Source organism: Corvus moneduloides, chromosome 11 (genome assembly GCF_009650955.1).
Source record: "Corvus moneduloides isolate bCorMon1 chromosome 11, bCorMon1.pri, whole genome shotgun sequence".
NCBI classification, from domain to species: Eukaryota; Metazoa; Chordata; class Aves; order Passeriformes; family Corvidae; genus Corvus; species Corvus moneduloides.
Genome location: NC_045486.1, coordinates 2118306 through 2144865, shown reverse-complemented (window position 1 = coordinate 2144865; position 26560 = coordinate 2118306). Strand labels below are relative to the sequence as shown.

The following is a 26560-nucleotide window of genomic DNA, read 5'->3' as shown; positions in this document are numbered from 1 at the left end:
ACTTTACGCTTATTAACTTTTAATTTCCATCCATCCTCTGCTGTCTTTATTAATCTGCAGTGATTTGGAACAAGATTAAATGGCTGCTCGTGGTAGTCAGATGAGAGTAATGTTTCCTAAGCTGCTTGAATTTGGGAGCAGGAGGAAAAAGCCCTGAGTGAGAATCTTGCCAGTCAGACACAAGTTCTGTGAGAATGTGCTTGCAGAAGGGCTGCAGAGTGCTCTGAAATTTGGGGGATCTTGCCTTTTTGGCTGTTGAGGAACCAGTTGCTTGAGGGCAAAATTTTTTTATGTCAGCTTTCAGAAAGAGAATTCTCATATTCTGCATAAACCCAGGGTAAATGGTGTTTTGGGCTGAATCTTTTCTATGGCTCTTTCAGGGAAGTGTATTTTTAGCTACATGGGCTCGGTGTTATGTAAGCAGCCAGTCTCATGGGACAGTCTAATTAGACCCAGAAGTAGAAGAGATGACAAAAACAGGTACGAGGGTCTGACCAAAAGCACCTCAGGAGGCTCTGCCGTGGCTCTGGGCGTGGGGAGTGTCCTCCCCTGCCCAAGCCCTGCCTCTGCACAGCACGGGTGCAAAGGGCCCTCAGCACTCAGGTGTACAAGCAGTGGACCCGAAAATGAAGATCCTGTAGTACTTACCATTTGCATAATGATTTAGTAACAAGTTTGTAATGAGAACCTGCTGAAGGCTTTGGGCTCAGATGTTGCACTTGCTGCTGTGAAATCAGGGATGGCTGAACGTGGGGCTGGGCGATGTCCACCAAAGGTAGAACAAATGGCAGTGCTTTGGTCAGTTGGGTTATGCAGGAATGGGTTTGTCTTCCCTCTGCCCAGGCACACTGGAGCCCCACTTGTCTGGCCTGCTGTGGACAGCCATGCTCATCTCCCTGGCCATCGTCATCGCCCTCCCCAAGCCCCATGGCATCCGGGCCCTGATCGCCTCCACGATCCTGCGGCTCATCTTCTCCATTGGTTTACAGCCCACCTTGTTCCTTCTGGGAGCATTCAACGTAAGAACCGAGTGGGCTTTTCTGACATTCTCCTGCCTCTTATGTAAGGGTTCCTTACCTGCACGTGAAGATGGGCAAAAATAGCTTGGGACATCGTGGTGGAACTGTGGGAGGAGCAATTCCCTCCTTGGGCTTTTCCTAGCACAAGTGCTCTGTGTTGTTCATTTAATCCTGGTTCCCCAGGCTGCAGACAGAGCTCTGAGGTTTTGCTCAGTGTAGGAACAGCTCCCACCCCAGAGCAACACGGGGAGGAGCCTCTCTGACCTAAAGCACGTGGTTATTCACCCAAACTGCCTCAGTATTTATGGGGTTGTGTGAGACTCGCTGAATGATGCACTGTGAGTCTGATGGGGAGCAGCTGAGGGAGCTGGAAAGGGGCTCAGGCTGGAGCAAAGGAGGCTCAGGGGGGACCTTGTGGCTCTGCACAAGTCCCTGACAGGAGAGGGCAGCCAGGGGGGTCGGGCTCTGCTGCCAGGGAACAGGGACAGGAGGAGAGGGAACGGCCTCAGGCTGGGCCAGGGGAGGCTCAGGGTGGGCATCAGCAGGAATTTCTCCATGGAAAGGGTGCTCAGGCAGTGGCAGGGATTGCCCAGCAAGGTGCCAAGTTATCTCCAGCTTGAAAAAACAGCCTGTTTACCCTGAAAACCTACCTGTTGTAACTATGGGTGATCTTTCCTTAGGTTTGTAATAAAATCATTTTCCTGATGAGTTTTGTGGGTAACTGCGGGACCTTCACGCGAGGATACAAGGCCACGATCATGGATGTGGAGTTCCTCTATCACCTGCTGTACCTGCTGATCTGTGCCCTGGGGCTCTTCGTGCACGAGTTCTTTTACAGCCTCTTGGTGGGTGTTTGCTTGGCCCTCAGAACATTTCCTGGTCTGTTTGTGAAGCTTCATCTTGGGCACATGCAGAAAAATTTCTGCTTTTCTGCTGGGAAACTGTTGAACAGACACTGGGAAGATCCATAGCCTGGAGATTTTCCTTAGGAGAGGTTACTGTGGGAGACAACAGGACTCCTGCCACATCTCTTCTTCTGATGTGTAACTTCTTACTCAGCGGGAGGACATGTGGGTTTTAAACCAAAAGAGGAGGGATTTAGATTAGATGTGAGGAAGGAATTGTTCCCTGTGAGGGTGGGCAGGCCCTGGCACAGGGTGCCCAGAGCAGCTGGGGCTGCCCCTGGATCCCTGGAAGTGTCCTGGGCCAGGCTGGACAGGGCTTGGAGCAGCCTGGGACAGTGGGAGGTGTCCCTGCCCATGGAGTAGAATGAGATGGGCTTTGATGCTTTGCTGTGTTATTACCAATAGCTGTCACTGTGTCCGTGCTTTCTGAGCAGCTGGATAACTCTGGAGTGTCTCCATAGCTGTATCCAGGCTCCAGCCCTCACGGGATGGACACGGATCCTGGCACACGTGTTCCTTCTGTCTGGGGTGGGATTCACCTTGCACAGCACAATGCTTCTAAGAATAACACTGAAGGAGTGGATTTAGTGTTGGTGGAGAAAACGTGTCAGTGTTGAAGCAATCCTGAAATCCCATTCAGAACAGGCTATTTTTGTCCCTTTGGTTGATGTTTGCCACATCCTCTGGTACCTGAGCTGGTTTTTGTCTGTGTTCATGGAGGTCCAGTTTAACAGACACCTGTCTTGTCATCCACCAGCATAGCCACAACCTGCCCGGCCTCTGCTGTGAGTTGTCCCAGACCCAGTGAAAAATGAAGGAAACATCAGCAGAGAAATCTAAACACAGAGTTGGGAAAAAATATTGCTTCTTTAATTATATGCTCAGTAAATTAAGATTTAAAGGAAATAACAAATTGCAGTTTGCAGTGAGCTGTTTGGAGGCTGTGAGGGGGTAGATAATGCTGTAAAAACCAGATAGCAGTCTGTGCTGGCAGCTTGGTGTGCGTCTAGCACTGAGGCAGGAACACCTGCCCGCAGCGGGCACGGGCTGCTGGCCAAGCTGCTGCAGAGGAGGGCACAGCTGCCTCAGTTCCTGCTGTTCCAAATATGTGGCACAGGACACGATGCCATCAGTGGTGCTCCATGTGCTTTTGTTGGCTGTCCCCAGCTCTTTGACCTGGTGTACCGGGAGGAGACTCTGCTCAACGTCATCAAGAGCGTCACCCGCAACGGGCGCTCCATCATCCTCACTGCCGTGCTGGCCCTCATCCTGGTCTACCTGTTCTCCATCGTGGGCTACCTCTTCTTCAAGGATGACTTCATCCTGGAAGTGGACAAGCTCCCAAATGAAACCCTTCTGCCAGGTCAGTACCGGCGGCTCGTTCCCATGGGTTGTGTTGGGGAAATATCGGGCTCTTGTTCCCCAGGCATTGACAGGACAAGGGGAGAGGGCTCCAGCTGTGTCAGGGGTGGCCAGGTTGGACATCAAGAGGAATTTCTCCATGGAAAAGGGTGCTCAGGCCTTGGCAGGGGCTGCCCAGGCAGGTTTGGAGTGCCCATCCCTGGAGGTGCCCAAGGAAGGGCTGGACGTGGCACTCAGAGCTCTGGGCTGGGGACAAGGTGGGGTCGGGCACTCAGTGAAGAATCTTGGAGGTGTTTTCCAGCTTCAGTGAATCTGTGATTCTGTGAAATAGAAATGCTTTTGTGGTTGACTTTAAAACCATGGAATGTGTAAATCAGAAAGTGCTGTGCCCTTCTAAACTCTAGGGTAAGATACTGCTCTAAATGCCTTGTAATGCACACTGACCATGATGGGGAACCTTTATACCTGAGCAGTCACCTTGCAAGGTGTTAAAGCATCCCTTGATGCAGCATTTTCTGGTTTCAGATCACACAGAGCCAGGTGAGACCATGACTGGCGAGTTCCTCTACTCAGAAGTGTGCAAGGCAGGGAGCAGTGAGAACTGCTCCTCCATCATTCCCTCCGACCGTAAGTATCACTCTGGAATTCCAAACTCACACCCTGAGTTTTCACCCTTTTTCTAGCTAAGCACCTTCAATTAAAATAATTTCTTTTTAAAATCCTATGTAATAAAATTGGGAACAAAGCTATCATGAGATTAACTTGAAATAGGATTAATTTAGGCTAACAGCATAAGTAATGTTTGTTCCATGAAGTGACTAAAGCAGAGAAACTTAGAACTAAACCAGACTTGATAAAACACTGCCATACTCTTCAATTTTCTATATCAATTGGAGAAGGAAGGGATGCAGTTTGCCTCTTTGCAAAGTTTATTATTTTAAAACATTAGGCTATTAAATGTGATCTCAGAGGATAATGCCCAGTGAAATACGGTTTATTGGCAGCATTGTTCTATCTCAAACTAAGGAAACTGTTTTAATATCATGGCAGGAAGTACTCAATGGATTAAGTAGACAAGGGTAGGTTTGGGGGGTTTGGAGATCAAGAAACTGAGATATTACCTGGGTATTGAAATATTTCCGTTTTATTTCCTAGAAAATGTAATTTCCTTGTGGGAGATTTACGGTGCTGGCTGGGAGGGGCAGACAGAGCATCCCAGCTTCTCTGGGAAGGGGAGCTCTTGCATGGCCATCAAAGGTCAGTGATGGCCACCAGCCCCTGCTCACAGGAGGAGAGAGGGTTCTGCTTTGCTCAGGGATCCTCTATGAGAAACTGAAATTCAGCCTTGAATACAGGAAAAGCTGCTTTTTTCAGCTCCTTCCCTCTGGCTGCAGGAAGGAAAACTCAGGGATGTTTTTGTATCACAAATAATCAACATAGTCCCGGGGTCTTGTGTGCTCAGGGATGTTCATGATGCCCCACATTTGGCCACTGCTCTTGGGGTTTGGTTATTTCAGGGTTGCACAGGGATTGGGGCCTTTCCAGGGCTGGCTGTGGGAAGGTGGGATCTGCTCATGAGCATTTCTGTGATGAAATGAAAGTCGTGAGATTTTTAATGGGTACAGGGGGAGTGTATCAGGTTAGGGAATGAATTCTAGCAGCTCTGCAAGTGAAACAGTGAAGTTGGAGCCTTGAGCCAAGTGAAGAGAAGGTCAAAAAAGTGTGTTGCTTTTCTAGCAAAATGCTGTTTCCACAAGCAGTGATATTTTAGCCATTTGAAAGCTCTGAGTGGAAGTTGCCATTTTGAGTGCAGCCCAAAGGCTGTGCAATCTGTCAGGCACCAGGGGAGAGTGGAAGAGGCAACACTTTGTCCTCTGAGCTGTCAAAAAGCTCGGATTCTGTATAAACAGGCATCTGGTGATCTGAGCTGTGCATGCAGGCAGGGATGGAAAGAGATTTCACCGAGTCACAGGCAGCAGTTCAGGCACAAAAGAAAACTGGCGGTGGGGAGAGGAGGGCAGGGAGGAGATCTGCTCCCAGGGTGGCTCTGGAGAGGGTCCAGGGGAGGCCATGGAGGGGTCTGGAGCATCTCCCTTACGGGCAGAGACTGTTGAGGGCCTGTTTAGTCCAGGGAAGACTGAGAGGGGATCCCGTCAATCCATACAATATCCCCCAGGGGTGTCAGAGAATGGTTCCAGACCCTTTCCAGTGGTGCCCAGTGACAGGACAAGGAGCAATGGCCATAAACTAAATCAGGTTTTGCCTCAGCATGAAGAAGAGATTCTTTCCATGGTGGGGCAGAGCCCTGGAGCAGCTGCCCAGGGAATCATGGAGTTTCCATGGAGACATCCCAAACCCACCTGGATGTGTTCCTGTGTCACCTGCTCCAGCTGACCCTGCCTGGGCAGGGGTTGGGTGGATGATCTGCAGAGGTCCCTCCAGCCCACACTGTTCTGTGATTATTTGGGGAATGAACCTACAGGGATTTGCAACACAGGCTGGCAGTCTGAGGGGGGAGAGAGCATAACCAGCAAAGAATGGAGAGGAGGATTTAGAGCTAATCTTGGCTGTGAAACGTGTCTTTGCTTGCTGTGTTCCCAGAGCTGATCACTGAGGAGATGGAGGAAGAGAACAAGGAGCATACGTGCGAGACGCTGCTGATGTGCATTGTTACTGTACTGAGTCACGGGCTCAGGAGCGGGGGTGGAGTAGGTGATGTGCTCAGGAAACCTTCCAAAGAGGTAAATTACCACTGACTGGGGGTGGAGGAGTGATACCGAGTAGGGCTGGGATCTGCTCTGCTGAGGAGAGTGTGTGTGCACTGCTCCAAACACGGGGAGGCATCGCGCTGTTCCTGGGGTTCTGTAGTCACATCTCTGGGGGTCACACTAAACACCAGCCACTTCTACAGCCTTCTACCCAGGCTTTTGTAGCTTGTGGGCTGTCCAGAGTAGGGCCCAGAAGCCAACAGCCTGTGTGCTGGGAGCTGAGGAGCTGAAGGAAGGAGATGAGTACGAACTAGTGAGGGAGGAATGTGAGGTGGCAGAGGAAAACGCTGTGGTAGCTGGTGGATGCCAGTGGCAAGAGTTTTTGTGGGAGCATCCCTAAGGAGAGGTAACGTGTCAAATGGAAGGGATGAGAGGACATGGACCAGGCTGGGTTAGTGGGAGTGTGGGGGAGGAAGGATGGATGTGGTTTGGAGCCATCAGCAGAGTGAGGACGAGGCTAAGCAGCAGGAATTTTCCATAGCACCCCTCTGGCTCCCCCTCTGACTGCTGTTGAAGGTGTTTGTGTCCATCATTTAGGAAGGAATTGTTCCCTGTGAGGGTGGGCAGGCCCTGGCACAGGGTGCCCAGAGCAGCTGGGGCTGCCCCTGGATCCCTGGCAGTGCCCAAGGCCAGGCTGGACACTGGGGCTTGGAGCAGCCTGGGACGGTGGAAGGTGTCCCTGCCTGGGGCAAGGGTGGCACTGGATGGGCTTCAAGGTCCCTTCCCACCCATTCTATGATTCTGTGATGATTCTGTGATCTGAGGCTCAGGCTGTCACTCCCAAAGCCACATTGGGGACCAATGCTTTTTGTTTTACCTGAAATCCCAATGTTTTTTTCTATTATTTAGCCTTACTTTCAGCTTACAAAGTTACATAATTCTTAATAATAACTTTGGCACTTGACTGGCAGGATGGCTGTGAAAATGGGGGGTGGATATTTTGGGTATTCAGGCCTGCAGTAAATATGGAATGTGTACTGAAAAGCCCAGCTTAGCGTTCATTTATAAGGTTGTTAAATGCAATTAATGGGATCCTCTGTTGATATACAGCAGATTAATATAAGGATATAATTTGGAAGGGCTTCAGGGAGGGGTGAGAACAAATTTCAGTGTGTGAGAGAAGAGTTTTTTCTCTCTTGAAAGTGAGTGTCCAAAACCTTGGACACAGAAAGAGCAGCTCTGCAGAGATCCCACACTGGCAGCTGACTAATTCGGCTTTTCTTTCAGTGATTTTGCATTTTAGTTTTGCATTTTACTTTCACTGAATGTTTTGAGTTGTGAGTTACCCTTGGAGAGCATCAGCAGTGGAGACTCTCAGGGAAAGAGGTGTGGGACAGGGTGGTAAATAAGGGTGAGATGTGCACCTATTTGGGCTGTTAATATTTCAAATGTGTGTCTTGCAGGAACCTCTCTTTGCTGCTAGAGTGATCTATGATCTGTTGTTCTTCTTCATGGTCATCATTATTGTCCTGAACCTGATTTTTGGGGTGATCATTGACACTTTTGCTGATTTAAGGAGTGAAAAACAGAAGAAAGAAGAAATTTTAAAAACTACTTGCTTTATTTGTGGTAAGTGTGGAGACACACTTAACAAGAAGGGGTTACTCTGGGTAAGCCAGGGATAGCAGCAAACTCACAGGAAAAAGCTCTTGAATTACTGGCTGTTCTTCCTTGCATTCCTCAGCCAGTTCATGTTCCTGGGTACCACGTGCACTGGAGCTTGGCAGCAGGAGCAGATGGGGAATGCTCAGGATACCATTTTTCCTCAAGACTTTTGTTCTTGTTTCTCCTCTGCCTCGAAGAACAGTTTCCTATTGGAATGGGAGAGATTTTTATAAACAGTCATTTTTTCCAAGCGTGCAGAGTGGTGCCTGTGGAAGCTTTTCCCACCAGGAGGTTGGGAATGGAGGTGCTGTGGTTGACTGACATGGTCCTGCCATGTTGCATAACACACAGCCTGACGGGATAACCTTTGGAAGTTTGCTGCAAAGCAAATGCTGCTTTTGCTATCAGTTTGCCTAAAAATAGGAGATGTGTTAAGAAATCCAACAAACTGCTTGCTACAGGGTTGCTGCCTTTTTTTAACCAAAATTTTTCTGTTATGTATAATAAATATAAGCAGTACTTGTTACACTTTCTTTACTCTTCCTCTTCCTCCTCTTCTCCTCCTCCTCCTCTTTTTCTTCTTCTTTCTTGTTTCATCTTTTTTCCTCTTTCTTTTCTCTCATTCTCCCCTTCTTTCTCATATTTCTCTTTCTCTTCTTTCTCTTTCATTTCTTTCACTTCTTTCACTTCTCTTTCTCTTCTTTCTCTTTCACTTTTCTTTCTCTTTCTTTCTCTTTCTCTCCTCTTTCTCTCCTCTTTCTCTCCTCTTTCTCTCCTCTTTCTCTCCTCTTTCTCTCCTCTTTCTCTCCTCTTTCTCTCCTCTTTCTCTCCTCTTTCTCTCCTCTTTCTCTCCTCTTTCTCTCCTCTTTCTCTCCTCTTTCTCTCCTCTTTCTCTCCTCTTTCTCTCCTCTTTCTCTCCTCTTTCTCTCCTCTTTCTCTCCTCTTTCTCTCCTCTTTCTCTCCTCTTTCTCTCCTCTTTCTCTCCTCTTTCTCTCCTCTTTCTCTCCTCTTTCTCTCCTCTTTCTCTCCTCTTTCTCTCCTCTTTCTCTCCTCTTTCTCTCCTCTTTCTCTCCTCTTTCTCTCCTCTTTCTCTCCTCTTTCTCTCCTCTTTCTCTCCTCTTTCTCTCCTCTTTCTCTCCTCTTTCTCTCCTCTTTCTCTCCTCTTTCTCTCCTCTTTCTCTCCTCTTTCTCTCCTCTTTCTCTCCTCTTTCTCTCCTCTTTCTCTCCTCCCTGGGCATTTGTCAGATTTTATCCCGTTATTCAGTGTCCATTCCAGAATGACTGTGACTTCCAGCAGTGCAGCAGACTTCAGAAATTGGTTTTGTGCTAGAGCTGATTTTCCTGGTTCCTGGCTGGCAAACGCTCAGGGTTCTCCCTGTGTCCCTCCCACAGGTTTGGAGAGAGATAAGTTTGACAACAAGACGGTCACCTTTGAAGAGCACATTAAGGAAGAGCACAACATGTGGCACTATTTGTGCTTTATTGTCTTAGTGAAAGTCAAAGATTCCACAGAATACACGGGACCAGAGAGTTACGTGGCAGAAATGATCAAGGTGAGTTTGGAGCTGTGGGTTTTGTTGTAGATTAGACCAATCCAGTGGAATATTTGGTACAGTGCTCTGTGTTGTATTTATTTTGTAAATGTACCTGTGAGTTCCCAGCCTCCAGGGCACTCTGTGTGTGTGCTGGAGCAGGTGACAGTGAGTGGTGACAGCCAGGTAGTCCCCAAGGCTTGGATCAGGGGAAGAGAACCTGTTCTGCCTTAAATTCACATTTAGAGAGAGGATTTTCAAGCTGGTGGAAGTGTCTGAAGCACAACGAACAGGTTATAACCTGTCCTGGTATAAATATCTCCAACTGACTTGTAGGATTTGTTGTCATATGATTTGAGCTTATTATTGTGGAAAACTACAATTAATGTCTACTCAATTGGAAGGGCTTTTAATGAGAGAATTAAAAGCCTCATCTCTGCCAAGCTGCAGGTTCAGAGCTCCTGGAATTAGATCCGAAGCCCAGTCACTAATTCGTGTCTTCTGGCTGGGGAGCAAAAGCTGTTTGATTTACACCATTCCAATCTGGTTTCTTTATAGCAGAGTACTTTCCTGACTCCCCTCCCAGCTCTTCTGCTGTGAGGTACCCACCTCCCTTGGGGAGGGTTTGTAAATCCCCCCAAGCCCTCTCTGAGGTCAAACGTGTTATTTTGGGGTCACCAAAGTGTCCGTCCTACTTCTGGATTTCCACCTCAGTAATGAGGGCTTAAAGAAATCTTGTGAGCAGTCACCTGATAGAGGATTAGCACAGTGAGATAACCAAGTGCATCACTGCTGCTTTCTAGTCTGGCTGATTATATTGCTCCCTTCCTTTATCCCCTGCAGCACACATGACTTCAGGGGCAAGCACTGCACTTCTGAAGGGTTTTTCCTTCAAAAAGACAATTTTTTGTTGTGCTTTTGCTTCTAAAAGACAATTTTGTGTTGTGTTTTCGCTGCTGTTCAAGCCAGTTTAAAGGAAGTTTCAACTGCCAACCAATTCCTTATTTCAGATGAACAGTTTGAATTAGATAAGAACCAAAAATTAGTCACTATGTTTGCATGAAGCACAAACACTGGAGAACTTCTATGAGAATTCCCATTCATTAAGTGTCAGCAAGGGCTAATTACTGTGTGTGGATGGGAATAGGGATAAATTATGCATAGCCAGAGTGTCTCATGCTGATGCAATTTTATGTAACCGTGTGCTCTAGGTAGAGGTCTGGAGTGTGTCTGTAGCTGGGGGGTTTTGCACTTCATGAGCCAGTTTTAAATGAAGAACTAAGAGCAGGTCTCAGAAAGGGCTGTATGAGTGTGGAATAGGAAGGAAATCTGGATTTCACCTCAGTGCTCTGTCACCATCCTGCCCCAGGCTCAGGCTGCTGTGCCCTCACTCTGGAGTCCTCTGCAGTCCTTGTATTCCTGAGGAGTCATTTGGCAAAGCTTGCTCTGAAAATCAATTTCTTTCCTGTGTCCTTTAACGTTAAAACTTCCCTTTTTGCCCTAAAATCTGGGAGTAAAACATGATGAATCTGTTTCTTTACCAGACTTGTTTTAAATGCTGCTGTAAGAGTCAGAAGTGCTTTTTTTTCTGTTTAAGGTGTTTTTCGGGGTAATTTGGGTGGGGCCTGGTTCATCTGTTCCTCAAGCTTTCTGTCTTCATAGAATCCCAGACTGGTTTGGGTTGGAAGGGACCTTTAAGAGCACCCAGTGCCACCCCTGCCGTGGCAGGGACACCTTCCACTGTCCCAGGCTGCTCCAAGCCCCAGTGTCCAGCCTGGCCTTGGGCACTGCCAAGGATGGGGAGTCCCCAGCCTCAGCCTCTCTGGGCAAAGTCCCCTGAATGCAGAAGGACAGACCAAGGAAAGCATTAAATATGTCTGTGATTGCCAAGGCAGAGAGTCCCTGTGCAGGTGCTGGTTTCCCATGGGCTCGTTCATGTCACAGCCACCAGCCTCTCCTGGGAAGCCTCCTCAGGGCATGGCTGGCTTTTAAAGGGATTTTCCTCCCGTATTTCCGACTGAAGGTGGCACTGTAGCATCTTGGATGGTGACAGAGATGGGGCACGTCTTCCCTGGGCTGCTGTGTGGGACCAGCTGCTGTTTGTACCCACTTTTAGGAGATGGGGTAGGAAGCACCCTGTGCTCCAAGTCCCACTGTGATGGCAGAACACACCTCAAATGTTTCACCTGTGCTCTGTCTCCCAACAAAACAGCTTCAGAAAACTTGGACTTCCACCCTTTGGTAAATGAAAGAAAAAAATTAAGAAAATACCATTTTAAAGATTGCCTTTGCCACTTAGTATTTGTGGGTTGTTCCAACACTACAGAACAGGAAAAAAAAAATAAAGAATTTAGGACACTTAAATTATATCCACTGTCAGTTTGTGAGTTGCTTCCAGTGCTGCTTGTACAGTGCTTTAAAGATATTTTAATCACTGTGGTATCAAAAGAATCCTGGACAATTTCGTTAGTGAATATTCAGGAGCCTTTAAGAGTGATCTTGAATTTTGATGTTTTCTTGTCTAAAAATAATGTGTGTAGAGAGGCAGTTTTGAGGATTCCCACTGTACTGGGTATGGCAGAGCTGGATCTGGCCCATAGCATTCATCTTGCACCCTGCAGGAACCTGACCCCACATTAGAAGAAATTGTAGCCTTGAAAATCAATGATTAACTACAGTTCTTTAGTGAATTCCATATTTCTTCACAGACAGAAGCTCATTAAGTTCAAACACATCACAAGGAAGGAAGTCAACAGGTACACTTGGAAACAGAGTTGAGTTTAGAGCACTGAAGACTGATCAAAAAATCAAAATTAAAAAAAACCCAGCAGTGATCTGACCTGAGCAGCCTGGGCAAGTGAAAGGTGTCCCTGCCCATGGGGCTGCAGTGAGATGAGATTTAAGGTCCCTTCCAACCCAAACCAGTCTGGGGTTCTGGGATTCTATAAAACATGATCTAATAACTGTTCTGCTGTGACTCTCAACCTCCAGCACTGTCGCTCTCCCTCCCATACCTTGTTCTGGCACCAGTATGGGGCTGCTGGTGGCTCTGGGATCTGGACTGGTTTGGTTGAGTCCCATGCAGGGCCAGGCTGCCCTGGGCTTGTAGCTGCAGGTCCAGGCTGCTGATGGAGGCTGGAATTCCTTCCCCTGTAAACAGGGATAATACTCCCTTTCATCAGCGAGGGATGTGCCTGCTGCCACAGATGATGTGAAACTCGGGGTATCTTAGGAATCTTTGCTGGGAATCGCTGGAGATGCACGGGGAGATGGGGGTGTGGGACAAGCTGAGCTTGTGTCACCTCACTGCTGCCCTGGCTCATCCCTGCCTTGCTGCCCCTGCCCAGCACTGCCCAGCCCAGCAGCCTCCTGGATGTCAGGAGATGGCATTCAGCAGCCTGGCATGGAGCAGCTCCCCTTGGAAATGCATCCCGGAGCCACCTCCTTAATATCAATTTAATACGGCACAGGCAGTGCTGCAGGATGTGAGAAAACATCTCCTGGTAGCAGAGACGCTCTTTAATTCCTGGTGTTTGTACAGCTCTCCTGGCCGGAGCAGGGATCCGTCTGGCTCCATCCCTGCGGATGGGCGCTGCAGACAGCGGGGCTGGGTCCGTGCCTTTGGGGAGGCTTTATCGGGGAGGATGCGGAGGGTGCTGCAGAGCCGGCAGCCTGGTGCCTGCCGTGATTCCCAGGAACAAAGGCCCCGTTCCTGCGAGGCTCTGCAGTCACCGGGAAGATCAGGTGATGTCTGAATAACACCCTGTGTGTGGGAGGTGGGGGGATCCACTTATCGCCTTGGCCAGACATTGACATCCACACCCAAATGACTCATGTGAACTCCGTGCAACTCCCTGCAGACTAGTTCATTTAAATGTCTTATCTTCCCATCCTGGCTTGAGAATTCCTCCTGGAGTTCTGTGCCTTTGCCTGCAGTTGCTGTGGCAGCCTGGGCAACACGGCAGCCCCGCCAGCTCAGCTGTCACCGGGGCCTTGGCAGGGCTCTGCCACAGCCAGCTGTGCGCAGGCATTTAGAATATGTAAAATCTCTCAGTCTGCAGCTCGGTACAGAGAAAACCACACAGGCACCCGGGGTTTGTGTGCATTCCTAAGCTGTCTGCAGGCAGCTGCATGGGCTGTCACAGCACAGACAAATATTTGCATGCCCAACTCCTGCATCCCCTGCTCTGCACCTTGAGCAGTGTGGGTACGAGCCACGACTGTCAGGGGTTGTGCACGTAAATGTGCTTATTAAAAAATAAAGGCTGCTTTGGAAAAGTTTTCAGCACAGAGCTTCCTCACTAGCTCCTGCGGTTTTCCCCATGTTTTTAATCCAAGCAGGATCTGTGTCATTAACAACCTTTATTACAGAAGTGAGGCAGAGGTGCCAGGGTTGCCCAAGCTGCCACGTCCAGATCGAGGGCACTGAGTTCCAAATCTGGATTGTGTTGTCATTGAAATGGACCGTTTACAAGTAGGAGTGATGGCACAGATAGCCTTTAAGGAATTTGGAATGGAAATGAAGGCTACAGATTTCCCTTTGTACCTTAGTTAACATCTGTGTACAAACCTGGGGATTTAAATATATTATTGGGCTTTTTCCTTTGTGTCCTGAGCTCTGTCCTGTAATGGGAGGTGTTTCTCATTCTGGGTTTGAGCAGCTGCCAAGGCACAGCCTGCTGTGCAAAGAGAAGGTTCCATCAGGGTCAGGCTTTTAAATTGCATCCTTCCAGAAGTGCAAGTGTGACTTGAAGCCTTTCCCAGGGAGCTACCCAGCAAGGACAGTCACTGTGCTCTGAAACCCAGCAGGAATGCTGGATTCCCAAGTGGTGATGGTTTTGAGGAGTGGCTGTGTCCTAGGCTCTCCATGAAATCCAGTTCAGCTGGAGATGGCCGAGACTGGCTTTGCACTGCAGCACCTACAGGAATGACGAGGGCAGACCATGATACATCCAACCCAAAGCATTCCAAAAGGGCCTTAATGATTCCAGCACTGGTGAAAGACATACGTACATGAAATTACAGTCTGAGAAAGTGTTGGAAACTAAGCGATGTTCATCTGTCATTTGTGCCTGGAAATCCTGTACTTCAGGCAGAGTCAAATAGGAGAGATTTGTCATATCAGTATTGAGCAAACAAGCTGCAGACACAGGAGCGAGCAGCCCGTGCAAATACCTCGGTTACAGATGAGGAAATTGGGGTTTTGGGGCTACCGGTCACCACGATACTGGTGCAGGCTGGGAGAGGAGGAGGACCAAGGAGGTCAGGATGTGACCTGGAGCTGACAGCGCTTAGTTTGGTGGTAACTTCATAACAAGCTGCATCTTGAGATAGCTGGCCAGAGTTAGCCAATATAATTACAGGGTTAAACAAGAAATCATGGCAGAGGCATGGAAGAGCCAAGAGTGTTTGGTAGCAGGCCCTGGGCTGCTGGAAACACTGTGTCACAGGCACGGGCTGAGCTTCATGCTCACATAGGGAAGGAACTGGATCCACCCTTGGTGCAAACCAGGAGCTGCACTGGGAGAAAGGGTTGGTCATCTTCCCCAGCTCTGGCACAGGGTGCCCAGAGCAGCTGTGGCTGCCCCTGGATCCCTGGCAGTGCCCAAGGCCAGGCTGGACGGGGCTTGGAGCAGCCTGGGACAGTGGGAGGTGTCCCTGCCCATGGCAGGGGTGGCACTGGATGGGCTTTAAGATCCCTTCCAACCTATTCTGGGATTCTCTGGACCCTGTGAGCTGACTGCCCCAAGGTGAGCTGCAGGAAACCCTCCTGCTGCTGACAGGAACCCCACATGGCCCAGTGCTTGGTTTTCCCTGACAAACCACCTGGTATGCATGCTGGGAATGTCGGGTTGGTATACCAGCTGACCAGGCGAAGGTTTCCCTTGGGCTGAGTGTGTGTATGAAAAGGGCCTGGGTGGATGAAAGCAGAAGGAAGGGCTTGGGGCCAGTTCTGGGGAATGGGATGTTTGCATAACGTGCTGGGGTTTGGGTGGATCCCAAACAGCTGCCAGGGTGGGTGCCGTGTCCTGCTCCTGGAGCAGCGCCAGCACCCTGGGAGAAAGGGGGGAAGGTTCCTGCCTGGAAACCGCGGGGTGACGCGCTGGGAACACAACCCGCTGGGACCAGAAAGCCCCGGGGGGCCCTGTGTGCCGAGGAGGTGGCCCAGGGCCGGGGCGAGGCTGGCCCTGAGTCACCGCCGTGACCCCGCGGGCGCTCCCGGACGGATGCTTGTGCAAGAGTGGGTGACAGCAGCCGCTGCCACCAGCTGGGGTGCTCAGCCTCTGCTGGGGAATTTTGTCCTGCCCAGCTGTGGAGGTGTAACGTGCCCTAATTCAATGGGGAAGCAAACAGCCTGGAGGAGTTGGTGTGGAGAGGTGGCCTTATCCTTTCAGGAGGCAGGACATGGCCTTCAGGAATCCTGTTCCCGCAGTCCATCGGGATGAGTGGTGCTTGGCTGGGCTCCAGTGAGTCTCCCACAGCAGAGCTGTCTCAGGGCTGTAGGGCCATGGTCACCCTTCACCTTTGACAATTGTGTCGGTGTTCCAGGTTCCCCGCTCTGCGCCAGCCCATGTGCCACTTGGGTATTTAACCTCTGGCAACAGAGAAAAGGAGGTTATCGCACCCTAAACCTTGTGTCATCAGCCTCCTGTGTAACAACACAGGGCATGTGAGGAGTTGGGAGTGTTCTGAGTGTGGAGGGGGGGACACTGGCAAGTGCTGGTTTTTATAGAGGGGAGAAGTGCAGCTCAGTGTGGAAGAAGTGATGGTGAGCCCTTTGCAGCAGGGAGAGAACCTGGTGTGGGGATTTTTCCAGGAAGCTCAAGAAAGACCCAAGAGGAGTCCCATCTCACCACAAACAAACATGAATTTTCAAAGTGCTTCACAGAGCTCTTCTGTAGCTTTGTGGGTCTGATTTTTAACTTCCCGTGACAGAAACTGAAATTTGCTGCTGCCACCTTTCCCTGCTTGTGTTCAGGAAACAACTGGACATAGCACTCAGTGCTCTGGGCTGGTGATAAGATGGGGATCAGGCACAGCTTGGACTTGGTGATCTTGGAGGTTTTTTCCAACCACAATAATTCTGTGATTCTGTTAACTGATGGCTGCTGGGCAGCCCTTTGATGGCAGCTGTAGGATTTATTTTGGAGAGGGCTGAATTAGCCCTTCAGCACTCTCAGGCACAGGGGTAGCTGGATAAACGGAGACCCTGGAGAGGAGCAGTTCTTGCTATGAGCTGCCATCCCTTGCCCAAGAGGAGCAGAGCTGCTGCCTCTCCTGGCACAGCTCGTGCTGAGGTCGCCTCTCGGCCTTTCTCAGAACCAACCCTTCGGCAGAAGCCGGGAGGAGCCGGCGCTTCTCAGAATGAATCGCGCGTGCATCACGCAGCACCGCTTCCTCTTCCTCGCGTTTCCAAGCGGGGATCGTCACCCCCGTCACCCCCGTGTCTGAGATTCGGTGAGACTTGCCTTACAACAGGGACTTTTCCAACTTTACCTAGAAGAGAGCTGCAACCCGAAACCCAGCCCTTGCGGTCAGCCAGCTTCCGTCAGCGGCTGCGCTCGCTCCGGCTGCTGCAGCACAGGGAGCTGCACCCGTACTGGGAACGGGGAGCTGAGGGCACAGCGGCACCCCGGGAACGGGGAGCTGAGGGCACAGCGGCACCCGGGGAACGGGGAGCTGAGGGCACCCCAGGATCCCAGGGCAGAGGGTGCAAAAGGCATCGGTCCGTGGGTGCCAGCAGCTGCACAGGAGCACGGGCTGCCTCCCCTCTCCCGGCTCACTCAGTGCCTCTAAAACACCTCTAAAGCCCCAAGAGGGACATGAGGCCGTATCTAAAGGCACCTCAGGGCTGAGCTGAAGTTCAGCAGAAACTGGATCGTGGAGATATAAATCTTTCATTGACCCCTGAGTGGCAGTGCCGGGAGCCGGGCTGGCCCAGCAGGATCACCATCCCCTGACCTTTCAGAGTTCCATTGGTGCTGGCTCTGCTTAAATATTTATTTATTTGAAAGAAAACACCCCCACACTCCCAGCAGGGACAGGGATGGGCTGTGTGTCAGCAGCCTGGTCACATTCAGCTCCTCTCTGTGGGACTGGGGGAGGCTGGAGAACAGGCTGAAGGTTTCCCATGTAAATCCAGGATGAAGAGTGTGTGCAGGAGGCAGAGCTGTGTCCTGCTGTGCTGGCAGCTTCCCTCTGTCCTCTCCCGGGAGTCCCGGCACCAGCCTGGGGCAGAGAGCATTCCAGGCTGCCTGCATTCCCTGCTGCCTGCATTCCCTGCATCCACAGGGATTTCTCTGCACCTCTCTCCCCGTGTTTTCCCACCCTGTTTGGGTGGACACCCCCTTGTTTCCTGCCAGATGGCAGCTGGACGTGTCCAGATAAATACTGCATTTGGGTGGTGCTAATGAGCTGCATGAATGGGGAGGCAGATCAGTGCAGCCCAGCCAGGGTGGGCACAGGGATGTCCAGGTCCTTCGCTGAGGCTGTCCCTGCACAGGGAATTTCCAGGTGCCTGTTAACCCTTTCCCAGGTGGGTCAGTGAGCCACCCCAGAGGGCTGTGTCTCCTTGTCCTCAGCCTTCCCCTTCCTCAGCCCATGGAGTTCATGTGGTTTGGTTTTAATCTTTGAACATTGGCATGAGAACTAGAGGTGCTTTGTTGGTTTTTTTTCCAAATCAAAGCCAAGATTTAGCGACTTTGAGGGCTGGGGCTTTCAGAAACCCAGTGAGTATGGAAGCTCTGAGGAGGCTGCAGAAGCTGTGGGTGCTGTTTGATTTCACCTTCCGGGCCTGGAACGATCAAGTCACAGCCTCTGCAGCAGCTGCAGCGTTGGCTTAAACTGCAGAGTAATGTTGGAAAGTGCTTGGGGTATTCGTTATGAAACATTGCAGGTAGGGAAGGTTGGTGCTTCCCGCATCCCTTTCATCCTTCTCAAGAATGGGACCTGGGAACGCTTTGGGGATGGCCTTAGAAATGTTTTTGGGAACAAGGGAAATAGGGGCAGGCAGGAGCTTCAGGACTCCTGTGTCTGCCTAGAAACCTCAGGACATGGGCTTGAGGGTCCAGGCAAACCTGCAAATATAAATTATGTTTTAGTCTGATTTTCCTTGTCCTCTGTCCTGGTTTCTTCCCTGGAGGAGCACAGGGAAGTGCAGTTGATGTAGTTTTTTTCTGGGTGGGAGATGCTGGCCCTGAGCACAAATGTTGAGCTGCCCCCTGCTCCCTAATGAGGCTTTTACTACAGCTGGAAGAACACAGTGCAATGTTGCCTGTTCCTACTATTAAACCTTAATTGTGGGACTGGCGTTTCCTAAAGTCCAAAATATTTTGGCACTCATCTTGATAAAGGCATATTTTTTTTTGTACATAGATTTTTTTTTTTTCTTTTATTAGCAGAAACCATCTGCCCTGTAAACAGAGATCAGGAGCAAACAGCCTTCCTGGCAGTTCTGCATCACGTGGGAATGCTGTGGTGCCTGCATGGGAAAGGGCCTGCTTTCTGCCTTCTCATCCTGGCAAAAGGAAACTCCAGGCAGATCAGAAGCAGCTAATTTAAGCTGATGAGTCTTGGCATCGCATCTCAATTGCAGAGAGGATGTGACTGGAGCTCTCTGTAGAGGTGCACAGCCCTGATTAAGCAGGATGGATGCTCCTGGGAATGAGGGGGAGCATGGAGGGGAAGCAGGTTGGAGCTGGAGATTTAGGCAGGGAATGACAAAAAGCCAGAAGTTTGCAGTGCTGCAAAAACAAGCTGAGAGCCCAGAGAAGAGCCTGGCCAGCACAGTGGGGCGAGCTTTGGTCACCGTTAATCAGCAGTGGTGATTGATTTTTGATTAACAGCATCCCTTGGTGTTAATGCAGTCACCCATCACCTTGTCTGGTGTGTTTAAACCTTCCCAGCTGTGTCACCTGGGAGAGCACACACACCTTTATCTCAGCCAGCCCGAGTTCAGCTTCCATTTCAGTGTGTATCTCCAGCGTGGGAGGAGAACCAGACTAGATGGGAAGCCAGTTTGATGTTGAACTGTAAGGTGTCAGGACGTGGGGGGCACCCCTCCTCCTCTTTTGTGGCTTTCTGTTCCGCTCCTGCCTTTATTTTTAACATCTCTGGTGTGTTACACGAGTGCCTTTGTGAGCCTCTGTACAGGCTCCTCAAACTGAGTGTGTGTCCAGTGACATTCCTGACTGTAATTCAGACATGGAATAGTAAAGAATTTGTGTGGCTGAAGGAAAACTCTCCAACAAGCAGTGCATTGTGATGTGTCTGTCCCACATTTTAGCCTGAACCAGACAGTCAAAATATGATTTTCTTTTTCATTAAAAAGGAAGTATTTCAGCTACGGAAGAATTTCCAGGTAGAACTTGGTTTCTTTTATCAGAGATCACAGCCAAGCTTTGCTTGACCAAAAAAGCAGAAAATCTTCCTCAAACACAATTAGAAGATTGTAAGATGGCAGCGGATTTCTAGCACTGGGAAGTGCTTGTCCAGATGTGAACTCTGGGCTGGTTTAATGTCCAGTGTTTGTGCATTTATCCTGAAGTGTGTGTGAGGGAGCAAGGGCTGGGGCAGTGAGTAGCTGGAGAGGAAGCCTGGCCCTGAGCAGCCCCAATTCCCAGCGGCTGCATCGCCTCAGTGCCTCAGGCAGGCACTTTGCAAACTTTCCAATAAGATGCAAATGCAGGTTACTGCAGATAACTGCAGATAAGTACAGAGCTGGTGCATCCGAGGAATGTCCCGTGGCTTTAGAGCTGTCTGTGCTGTGCTCTCAGGGCAGGTTTTCATGTGGCAAACTCTAATTGTGCCCTGGTGTGTGTGATCCTCAGGAGAGAAACCTGGACTGGTTCCCCCGGATGAGGGCCATGTCACTGGTCAGCAGCGACTCAGAGGGAGAGCAGAACGAGCTGAGGAACCTGCAGGAGAAGTTGGAATCCACCATGAAGCTTGTGACCAACCTCTCTGGGCAGCTCTCAGAGCTCAAGGATCAGGTAAGGAGCGGCCACACACCGCGGTGGGCAGGACACGGCTCCCGCCAGCCCCTCAGACCAGCAGCTCCATGGCTTCTCCAAACCCCAGGGAGAGCTTTCCCAGAGTAATTCGTGGTTAGGAAAGAAGTGAACAAACCAGATGGCCCTCCAGAGCCCTGTGCCCCAGCTGACCTGTCTGGTGCTGACCCAACTGGAAGTGTTGTGTGTAAGTAAGAGTGCCCACTTAAGAAAGGGAAAACCTGTGTTAAAAAAATCACCAGAGTTAACCTAAACCAGTCCTGGCTGGTGCAGGGAGCCTGTGTGTGTGGTGGTGTTGTTGTTGTTTGGGGTTTTAACCCGAAGAGCTGAGTGTGATCCTGTCAGCCAGAGGGTGTGACACTGATCCAAGGGCTGTGTCACTGTGTGGACCTCAAAACCCACCGAGAAACTGGAGAAGCGCTCGAGTGGTTACTGGTGCTGCTGGTCCCTCCGTGCTGTGGCTGTGCAGATGTGATTTGGCTGCTGCCACCCTCAGCCTGCAGCACACACATCTCAGGAGAGGTTTGCACTGCACCAAGCGCTGCTGCTGCGGAACCAGCGAGCGCTCCGCACACCTCCGAGTGCTTTTCTGGTGCAGCAGCTTCTCTGCAGCAAGAGCTGGTTGGCTTCTGCCTTGGCTGGGCACGAGGGTATCGTGAGGCTGGTTCCCAGCCCAACCCCAGCGATGGCTTTGTGGAAGACAGAGACATCAGGGCTTTAGGTCACTGTCCACAGGGATTCCAGCCTCACTGGAGGGAACAGGGAAAGCACTGCTGCCTGTGCTGGTGGGAGCTGTTTGTGGTGGCTGCTTATCTCTGTGCGTTAATAACCTCAGCCAGATGGTTCAATTAGTGACTTTATGTAGGTATTGGCAGTGGGTAAGATTAATTTCTGACTTACACCCGGGTTGAGGATGGAGCTGCCCAGGGCAAGAGTGGCCCAGTGGCTCTGGGTCAGTGCCTCTCCCAACACCAATCCCATCTCTGCTGGGCTGGCTGGGTTTCTCCAGGAACCATTCCTCTATCAGGCGTCCCTGGCAGCCGGTACTCCCTGAGATCCGGCTGCTGCCTTCCAATCACGCTCTGGAGCTGGGCCCTGTCCCGAGCACCCTGCGGAGTGCAAGGAAGGGATTAATGTGGGGGACTGGGAGCTGACAACCTCGCTTCCCCGGGCTGTAATTAGTTCTCAGGCACGGTGCCACAGAGCCCCTTGCTCCAGTTGGTCTGAGGATGGAGGGCAGAGGCAGTTGCTCTTTTGTCTGGGCTTTAGTTCTTGCTGGGCAGTGGTTTCGCTGTTTTGCCTGGAAACAATTACCCTGACCCATGTGTCTGGTGTCTCCCTGCTGAAGGCTCTGACTCAAAGTGCTCTGCAGTCACAGGAGTCTCCCCCCCGGCCGCAGCCAGCGCTGCCTCACGACACATTCCTTTCTGGAGCTCGCAGCCCTCTTGGCTGACCAAGCACTAAAACCCCTTCTCGCTCTTTGTGAAAATAAGAATGAAGGGTTTAGCTTTTAGAGAGCTATTTGACTGTAAAAGCAAGAGAGGAAACCAGCTTCATTAATGTGGTGATAGCTTTTAGGAATTCCCCTAAGTACCATTATTGAGAACCCTGCTGAAGATGCAGGATGCTCCAATTACGTGACAAAGCCAGTATATCCCTCCTCCTGATCAGGAACTGTCTCCAGGAAAGGAACTAACTCAGGGAATTTTTATTTGTATTTATTTTCTTGTAATTAAATAAAGGGAAAACCTCTCATTCATTTGCTCTTCAAGCTCGTTAGGTTTCTGGAGACTAATTATTAGAAACCGAGCTCCAGCCCGCCTGCTTCCCCAAAGTGCACCAAGAGCCATTAAAATCCTGATCACTTTAATTCTGTGCAAAAAGATTACACCATAATTGTCTGCAGCAGCAGGGGATTAGATGTAATCACCCAGAAATCCTTCCCAGCACCTCCTCCGGTGTCACTGGGTGTGAGTATCGCTCCTGGGGCCGGGCCCTGGCTGGGAGCAGCCCCCCTGCCCTCCAGGTGTGACTCAGGGTGACTCAGCTGCCAGCAGCCCCACCGGCAGGTGCTGTGTCCAGTGGGATTGCTGCCCCTGCCTGTGCCCTGTTCCTGGAGGCAGCTCCAACTCACCATAACCTTTGGATCCAGGCGTTATCGGGGAGCCCAGCCTGGCTCAGCTGAAACCCGGGCCCCTTGGGCTGTGTTTGGATCCTGTCAGCACAATTCCAGGGCCTGGCAGCTCCCTGGGGACTCGCTGTGCATGGCTTTCATTGCCTGTTAGCCCAGGTGTGCTGTCACTGGAAAGCTTTTGCAGGAGATTCACTCTCCAGTAAATGTGATGGCAATAAGTTGCTCCCTCCTGCAGCCCTGTGCCCTCCACACAAGCATTAAGCATTCTGCAGGATTAATAATGTTCTGCGTCGACACTAAAATTGCATTTCTCCCTCTTATTTATGGTTGGTTGCTTTATTCTTCCCTTTTTTTAAAGCCACATCTTCTACAAAAACCTGCACCAGGGTACACCACCCCTTTTCTACACAGCCTGAAAAATATCTCCTGGAATCCCTTTTCATTATTCCTCTTTCTTTGCGTTTTTATTCCGTGCTTCCTCTGAATCAGTTTATTGGCAGTGTGAAATTGTGACTCTTGGTTTGCTCAGTGAAGATAATTAATGTAAAGGGGCAGTTTTAAGCTGAGTCCTCGCAGCATCTCTGCATTTCCACTTGTGGGTTATCTTGGAAGCAGTTTAACATTCAGGTTCAGCAGGGAGTGGGGGGTGTGTGTGTTCAGAGAGCTCTGGGAAGACCCCTCTCCTCTTGCTCCCATTCCCTGTGAAGCATTAGGGCGTTTTGTGAAGGGAATTGCAGCAGCTGTGCAGAGGAGCAGGTGTGCCCTGGCCTCGGGAGGCTGCCGTCAGCCCTCAGGAAAGGGAAACAGCAGCTCTGCCTCCCCTTGGGCCAGGCAGCGAGCACGGTGCTGGGCTGAGCTCAAGGTTAACGATGGTTTCAAGAGGAATGATGGTGTTTCAGCCCCGTTCCTGGTGGTTAAAGGGGTGCCACTGGACCCTCAGTGAGGTGTGGGGTGTGCAGCACGTCCGGCCCGCAGAGGAGCCTTGTGGAGGCTGTCCAGCACTGCCTGTTTGGAGCAATCCCGTTCCCCACAGAGAACTCCAGACTCGAGGTCAGCCCCAGGCCAGCCAGCCTGGCATACCAGGATACCCTGCACCAGTTGGGAAACTCCATCAGCGCTGAAACTGGTGGTTTTAAACAGGTGCACTCAAGTGGTTTAGTGGTGACCGTGGTGGTGGGGCTGGGCTGACTGTTGGGTTTGATCTTAGAGATCGTTCCCAACTTCCAACAGTTCCGTGATCCCAAGCATGTTACAAGTGAGCTGCACATGTACACACCACCTCCCTTCTCCTGGGGTTGCTGCCACAAGTAGTGACATTGGCTGGCATTTGTCATTAAACAGCAAAAACTGGAGAAGTTAAATGGTGAATGTAGCTGAGAGGAGCAGCAGGAGCAGGATGGGAATGTGGATCACATGCTGTGGTGTGCTGAGCCCTGAGGGTGTGGGGGCTCCTGGGGGAGCCTGGGTGCCCTCGGTGGTGCAGGGATGAGGCGCTGTCATGGTGTTCCCTTGCACAGCTCCTGGGAGCCATCCCACGTGTCAGCTCCTCTGCAGCCGGGACGTGGCGGGAGCTGTGGGATCCAGCTGTGGGATCCAGCTGTTCACTCCCAAGACCCTGCCCAGCCAGAGTCATTCCTTGCATGGCTTATGTAACTTGTCAGAAACCTCCCAAAGTTTTAAAAAACTGCAGTGGAGCACTGGATTGTGGCCGTTTCTCAGTATCAGTAATAACAGTGATCCATTTTCTGTTCACGGTTCACCGATCAGGGGAATGTTATTTAATTACTGGGAAGCAGATGGGGAATGCTGAGGTTTGGGGTGTCTGGCAGTGAGGTGGTTAAGTCCTGCCCTGGCGGATGGGGAGGGCTGTTGGCTCACTCCGGATGAGAGCAGGAGTGCTCAGCTTTTTCCAGCAAAGGCAAGGGTATTCCCAGCCTGACTGCGGGGCTCGCCCCTTTTTCCGCCCTCTCGTCTAGTCTGCTGGACGGGTTAGAAAGAATTCCTGATGGGGGAGGGTTCTGCAGGCTGCTCCCCGCACAGATTCCTGCTGCCCACCGGGCCCTGCCGGGCTGTCCCTGGCACAGCAGTGTCCGAGCCCCCAGACGGGCTGTCCCTGGCACAGCAGTGTCCGAGCCCCCAGACGGGCTCGTGGCCACCGCGGGGCGGGCACGGCTGGGGCTGGAGTCACCCCCTGCCCCCGGAGCAGGCGCTGGGTGTAGCCAGCACTTCGGAGCAAACGCCAAGCACAACAGGCCCTTGGGCGAGCTGACGCACAGGAAGCGCCGAGGCCTAATGAGCAAACTTGTTCATTTTCCAGATGACGGAGCAGAGGAAGCAGAAGCAGCGCATCGGTCTCCTTGGACACCCCCCGCCCATGAATGTGAACCTGCAGCAGCAACCGGCCTAAGCCGGGAGGGTCACGGCCCCTCCGGGACACCCCGAACCATCCCAGCCCGGAGGCTGCTCCCTGTACCTTCTGTGCATCCTGTAAATACCCAGGTTTTATACTAGATGTATATGACTGCTACTCTATCAAGCTGGGGGCGTGTAGATTGTGATTAGAACTGTTGGCACGGGACGGAGGTTAAACTTTGTGCCAAAACTATCAAAATTGCCTTTTTCTTGGAAGGACTAAAGAGAGCACCTGAATTGCACTTGAAAAGATTATTTGACTATGTGACATGTATTTTGTATTTAAAAAAAAAAAAAAAAGAATAGAATAGCTAGTATTTATGTTTTTATACAATTGTGCAATATGAATTATGCAATCACAATATATTTGGAACTCCTGAATGTCCTAAAGGGAGTGCACATCTTTGGATCTGGTGTGTTAGTACAATGTAATAAATGGTATGAAATTACAGGTGTAAATGAGGCTGCTGCAAAATTGTGTAACTGGTGATTTTTTCATACCCTTGGACATTTTTGTACCATGTGTGTAAATATCTTGCAATGCCATATTTGTTGCCTCTTCCTCCCAGGGATGACGCTGGGACTCCGTGAGCTGTTCAATTGGTATCGATTAAAGCAAAACATTATTTTGAAGCTTCCGAGTGAGGAAAGCAGGAGGTATTTTTCAAGAGATTTCTTTAGAATACTGAGGCTAGAAGAGCTCAGACACCGGGTTTTTTAAATGCTAAGATTTCTTAAAGGGAACTTTTTATGCAAAATGAAGTTTGGAATGAGGATGCACTGCTGGCGAGTCGGTGCAGTCTCCCAGGACCGATGCCGGGGCTGTCCAGGCTTTGCATTCTCCGTGTGTAGGATCCTTTCCTTCTATTTTTTCATTAGAGACCTACGTGCCTGCTAAAGCTTTAGCAAACAGGCACTGCACCGATTGAAACGTGTCCTGTAGCTGAGCACTGATGTGTGTAATGCTTGTGTGAGAGCCACTGGTTTGAGGCTGCTCTGTCCCACCCCTTCCTCTCCCTGTTCCCTTTCATTCGGTCACTTTCTTTGGTTTCTGATTCTCCAGAGTGTGAAAGGAAACTTGTTGGGTTGTTGTTTGGTTGGGTTTTTTTCTCCAATCCGCTGCATAGTTTTATACATGGACCTCATTTTACAGAAGCTGACTTCTCTGCAATACTGTCTACAAAAGAAAAAGAAAAAAAAGAAAAAAAGCTACAGACAGAGCTATAAAAATTTGTAAATGCATAAACATAGGTATTTAAATAAATGACGCAAAATACTCTATGGTCAGAGGCTGCTGGTGGTTTGTGTGCCCTCCAAGGTGGCATGTGGCAGTTCTGTAACACCCACATGTCCTGGGATGCAGCGTCACAGGGGCCTGGCAGGTAAGGATGGGCCTTTTCCCAGTGCCCAGAGGGGCAGAGGTTGGTTTTTTTGAAACCAGAACATGTCCCTCCTCCAGCAGTGAGAGGCACTGGCACCCAAGGGACTTCACCTGCGGTCACTCTGGGTTGGGATACTTCACACTCTCCCCACTGATAGTTTAGGCTTGTGGCTGTCATTGGAGCATGTGAGAGTTAAAAACCCCTCCAGCTCCAAGTATCGTGTGCACAGCAGCGTTGCTGATTATGTGTATTTGATTAAGATGTAGCAGGAACTACCTGGTACAATTAATCATCCTTAATCTGGTAAGTGCACACAACTGTCTGTGGTGGGTGCGTGTCCCTAGCTCAGGTCATCAGGAAAGCTCAGCAGGACACCCAAGGGGGAGGGAGGGAGGAAGGAGGGCAGCCTGACCAGCAGTCTTCGAGGCAGAG

General features: G+C 50.5%; 1 protein-coding gene across 12 annotated transcripts in view; it reads left to right on the top strand.

Annotated features, from left to right (window-relative positions):
• Window positions 1-26027, top strand: part of ITPR1 (inositol 1,4,5-trisphosphate receptor type 1) — a 160341-nt gene extending 134314 nt beyond the window's left edge. For all 12 annotated transcript variants that reach the window (XM_032121349.1, XM_032121350.1, XM_032121355.1 and 9 more), the window contains 9 exons: window positions 844-1019; window positions 1700-1864; window positions 3092-3287; window positions 3812-3913; window positions 5888-6027; window positions 7458-7623; window positions 9052-9212; window positions 20021-20182; window positions 24652-26027. In XM_032121349.1, coding sequence (XP_031977240.1) covers window positions 844-1019; window positions 1700-1864; window positions 3092-3287; window positions 3812-3913; window positions 5888-6027; window positions 7458-7623; window positions 9052-9212; window positions 20021-20182; window positions 24652-24741 — 1358 coding nt within the window. In that variant the 3' untranslated portion in view covers window positions 24742-26027. The remainder of the gene's footprint in view (window positions 1-843; window positions 1020-1699; window positions 1865-3091; window positions 3288-3811; window positions 3914-5887; window positions 6028-7457; window positions 7624-9051; window positions 9213-20020; window positions 20183-24651) is intronic.
• Window positions 26028-26560: the final 533 nt, after the last annotated feature.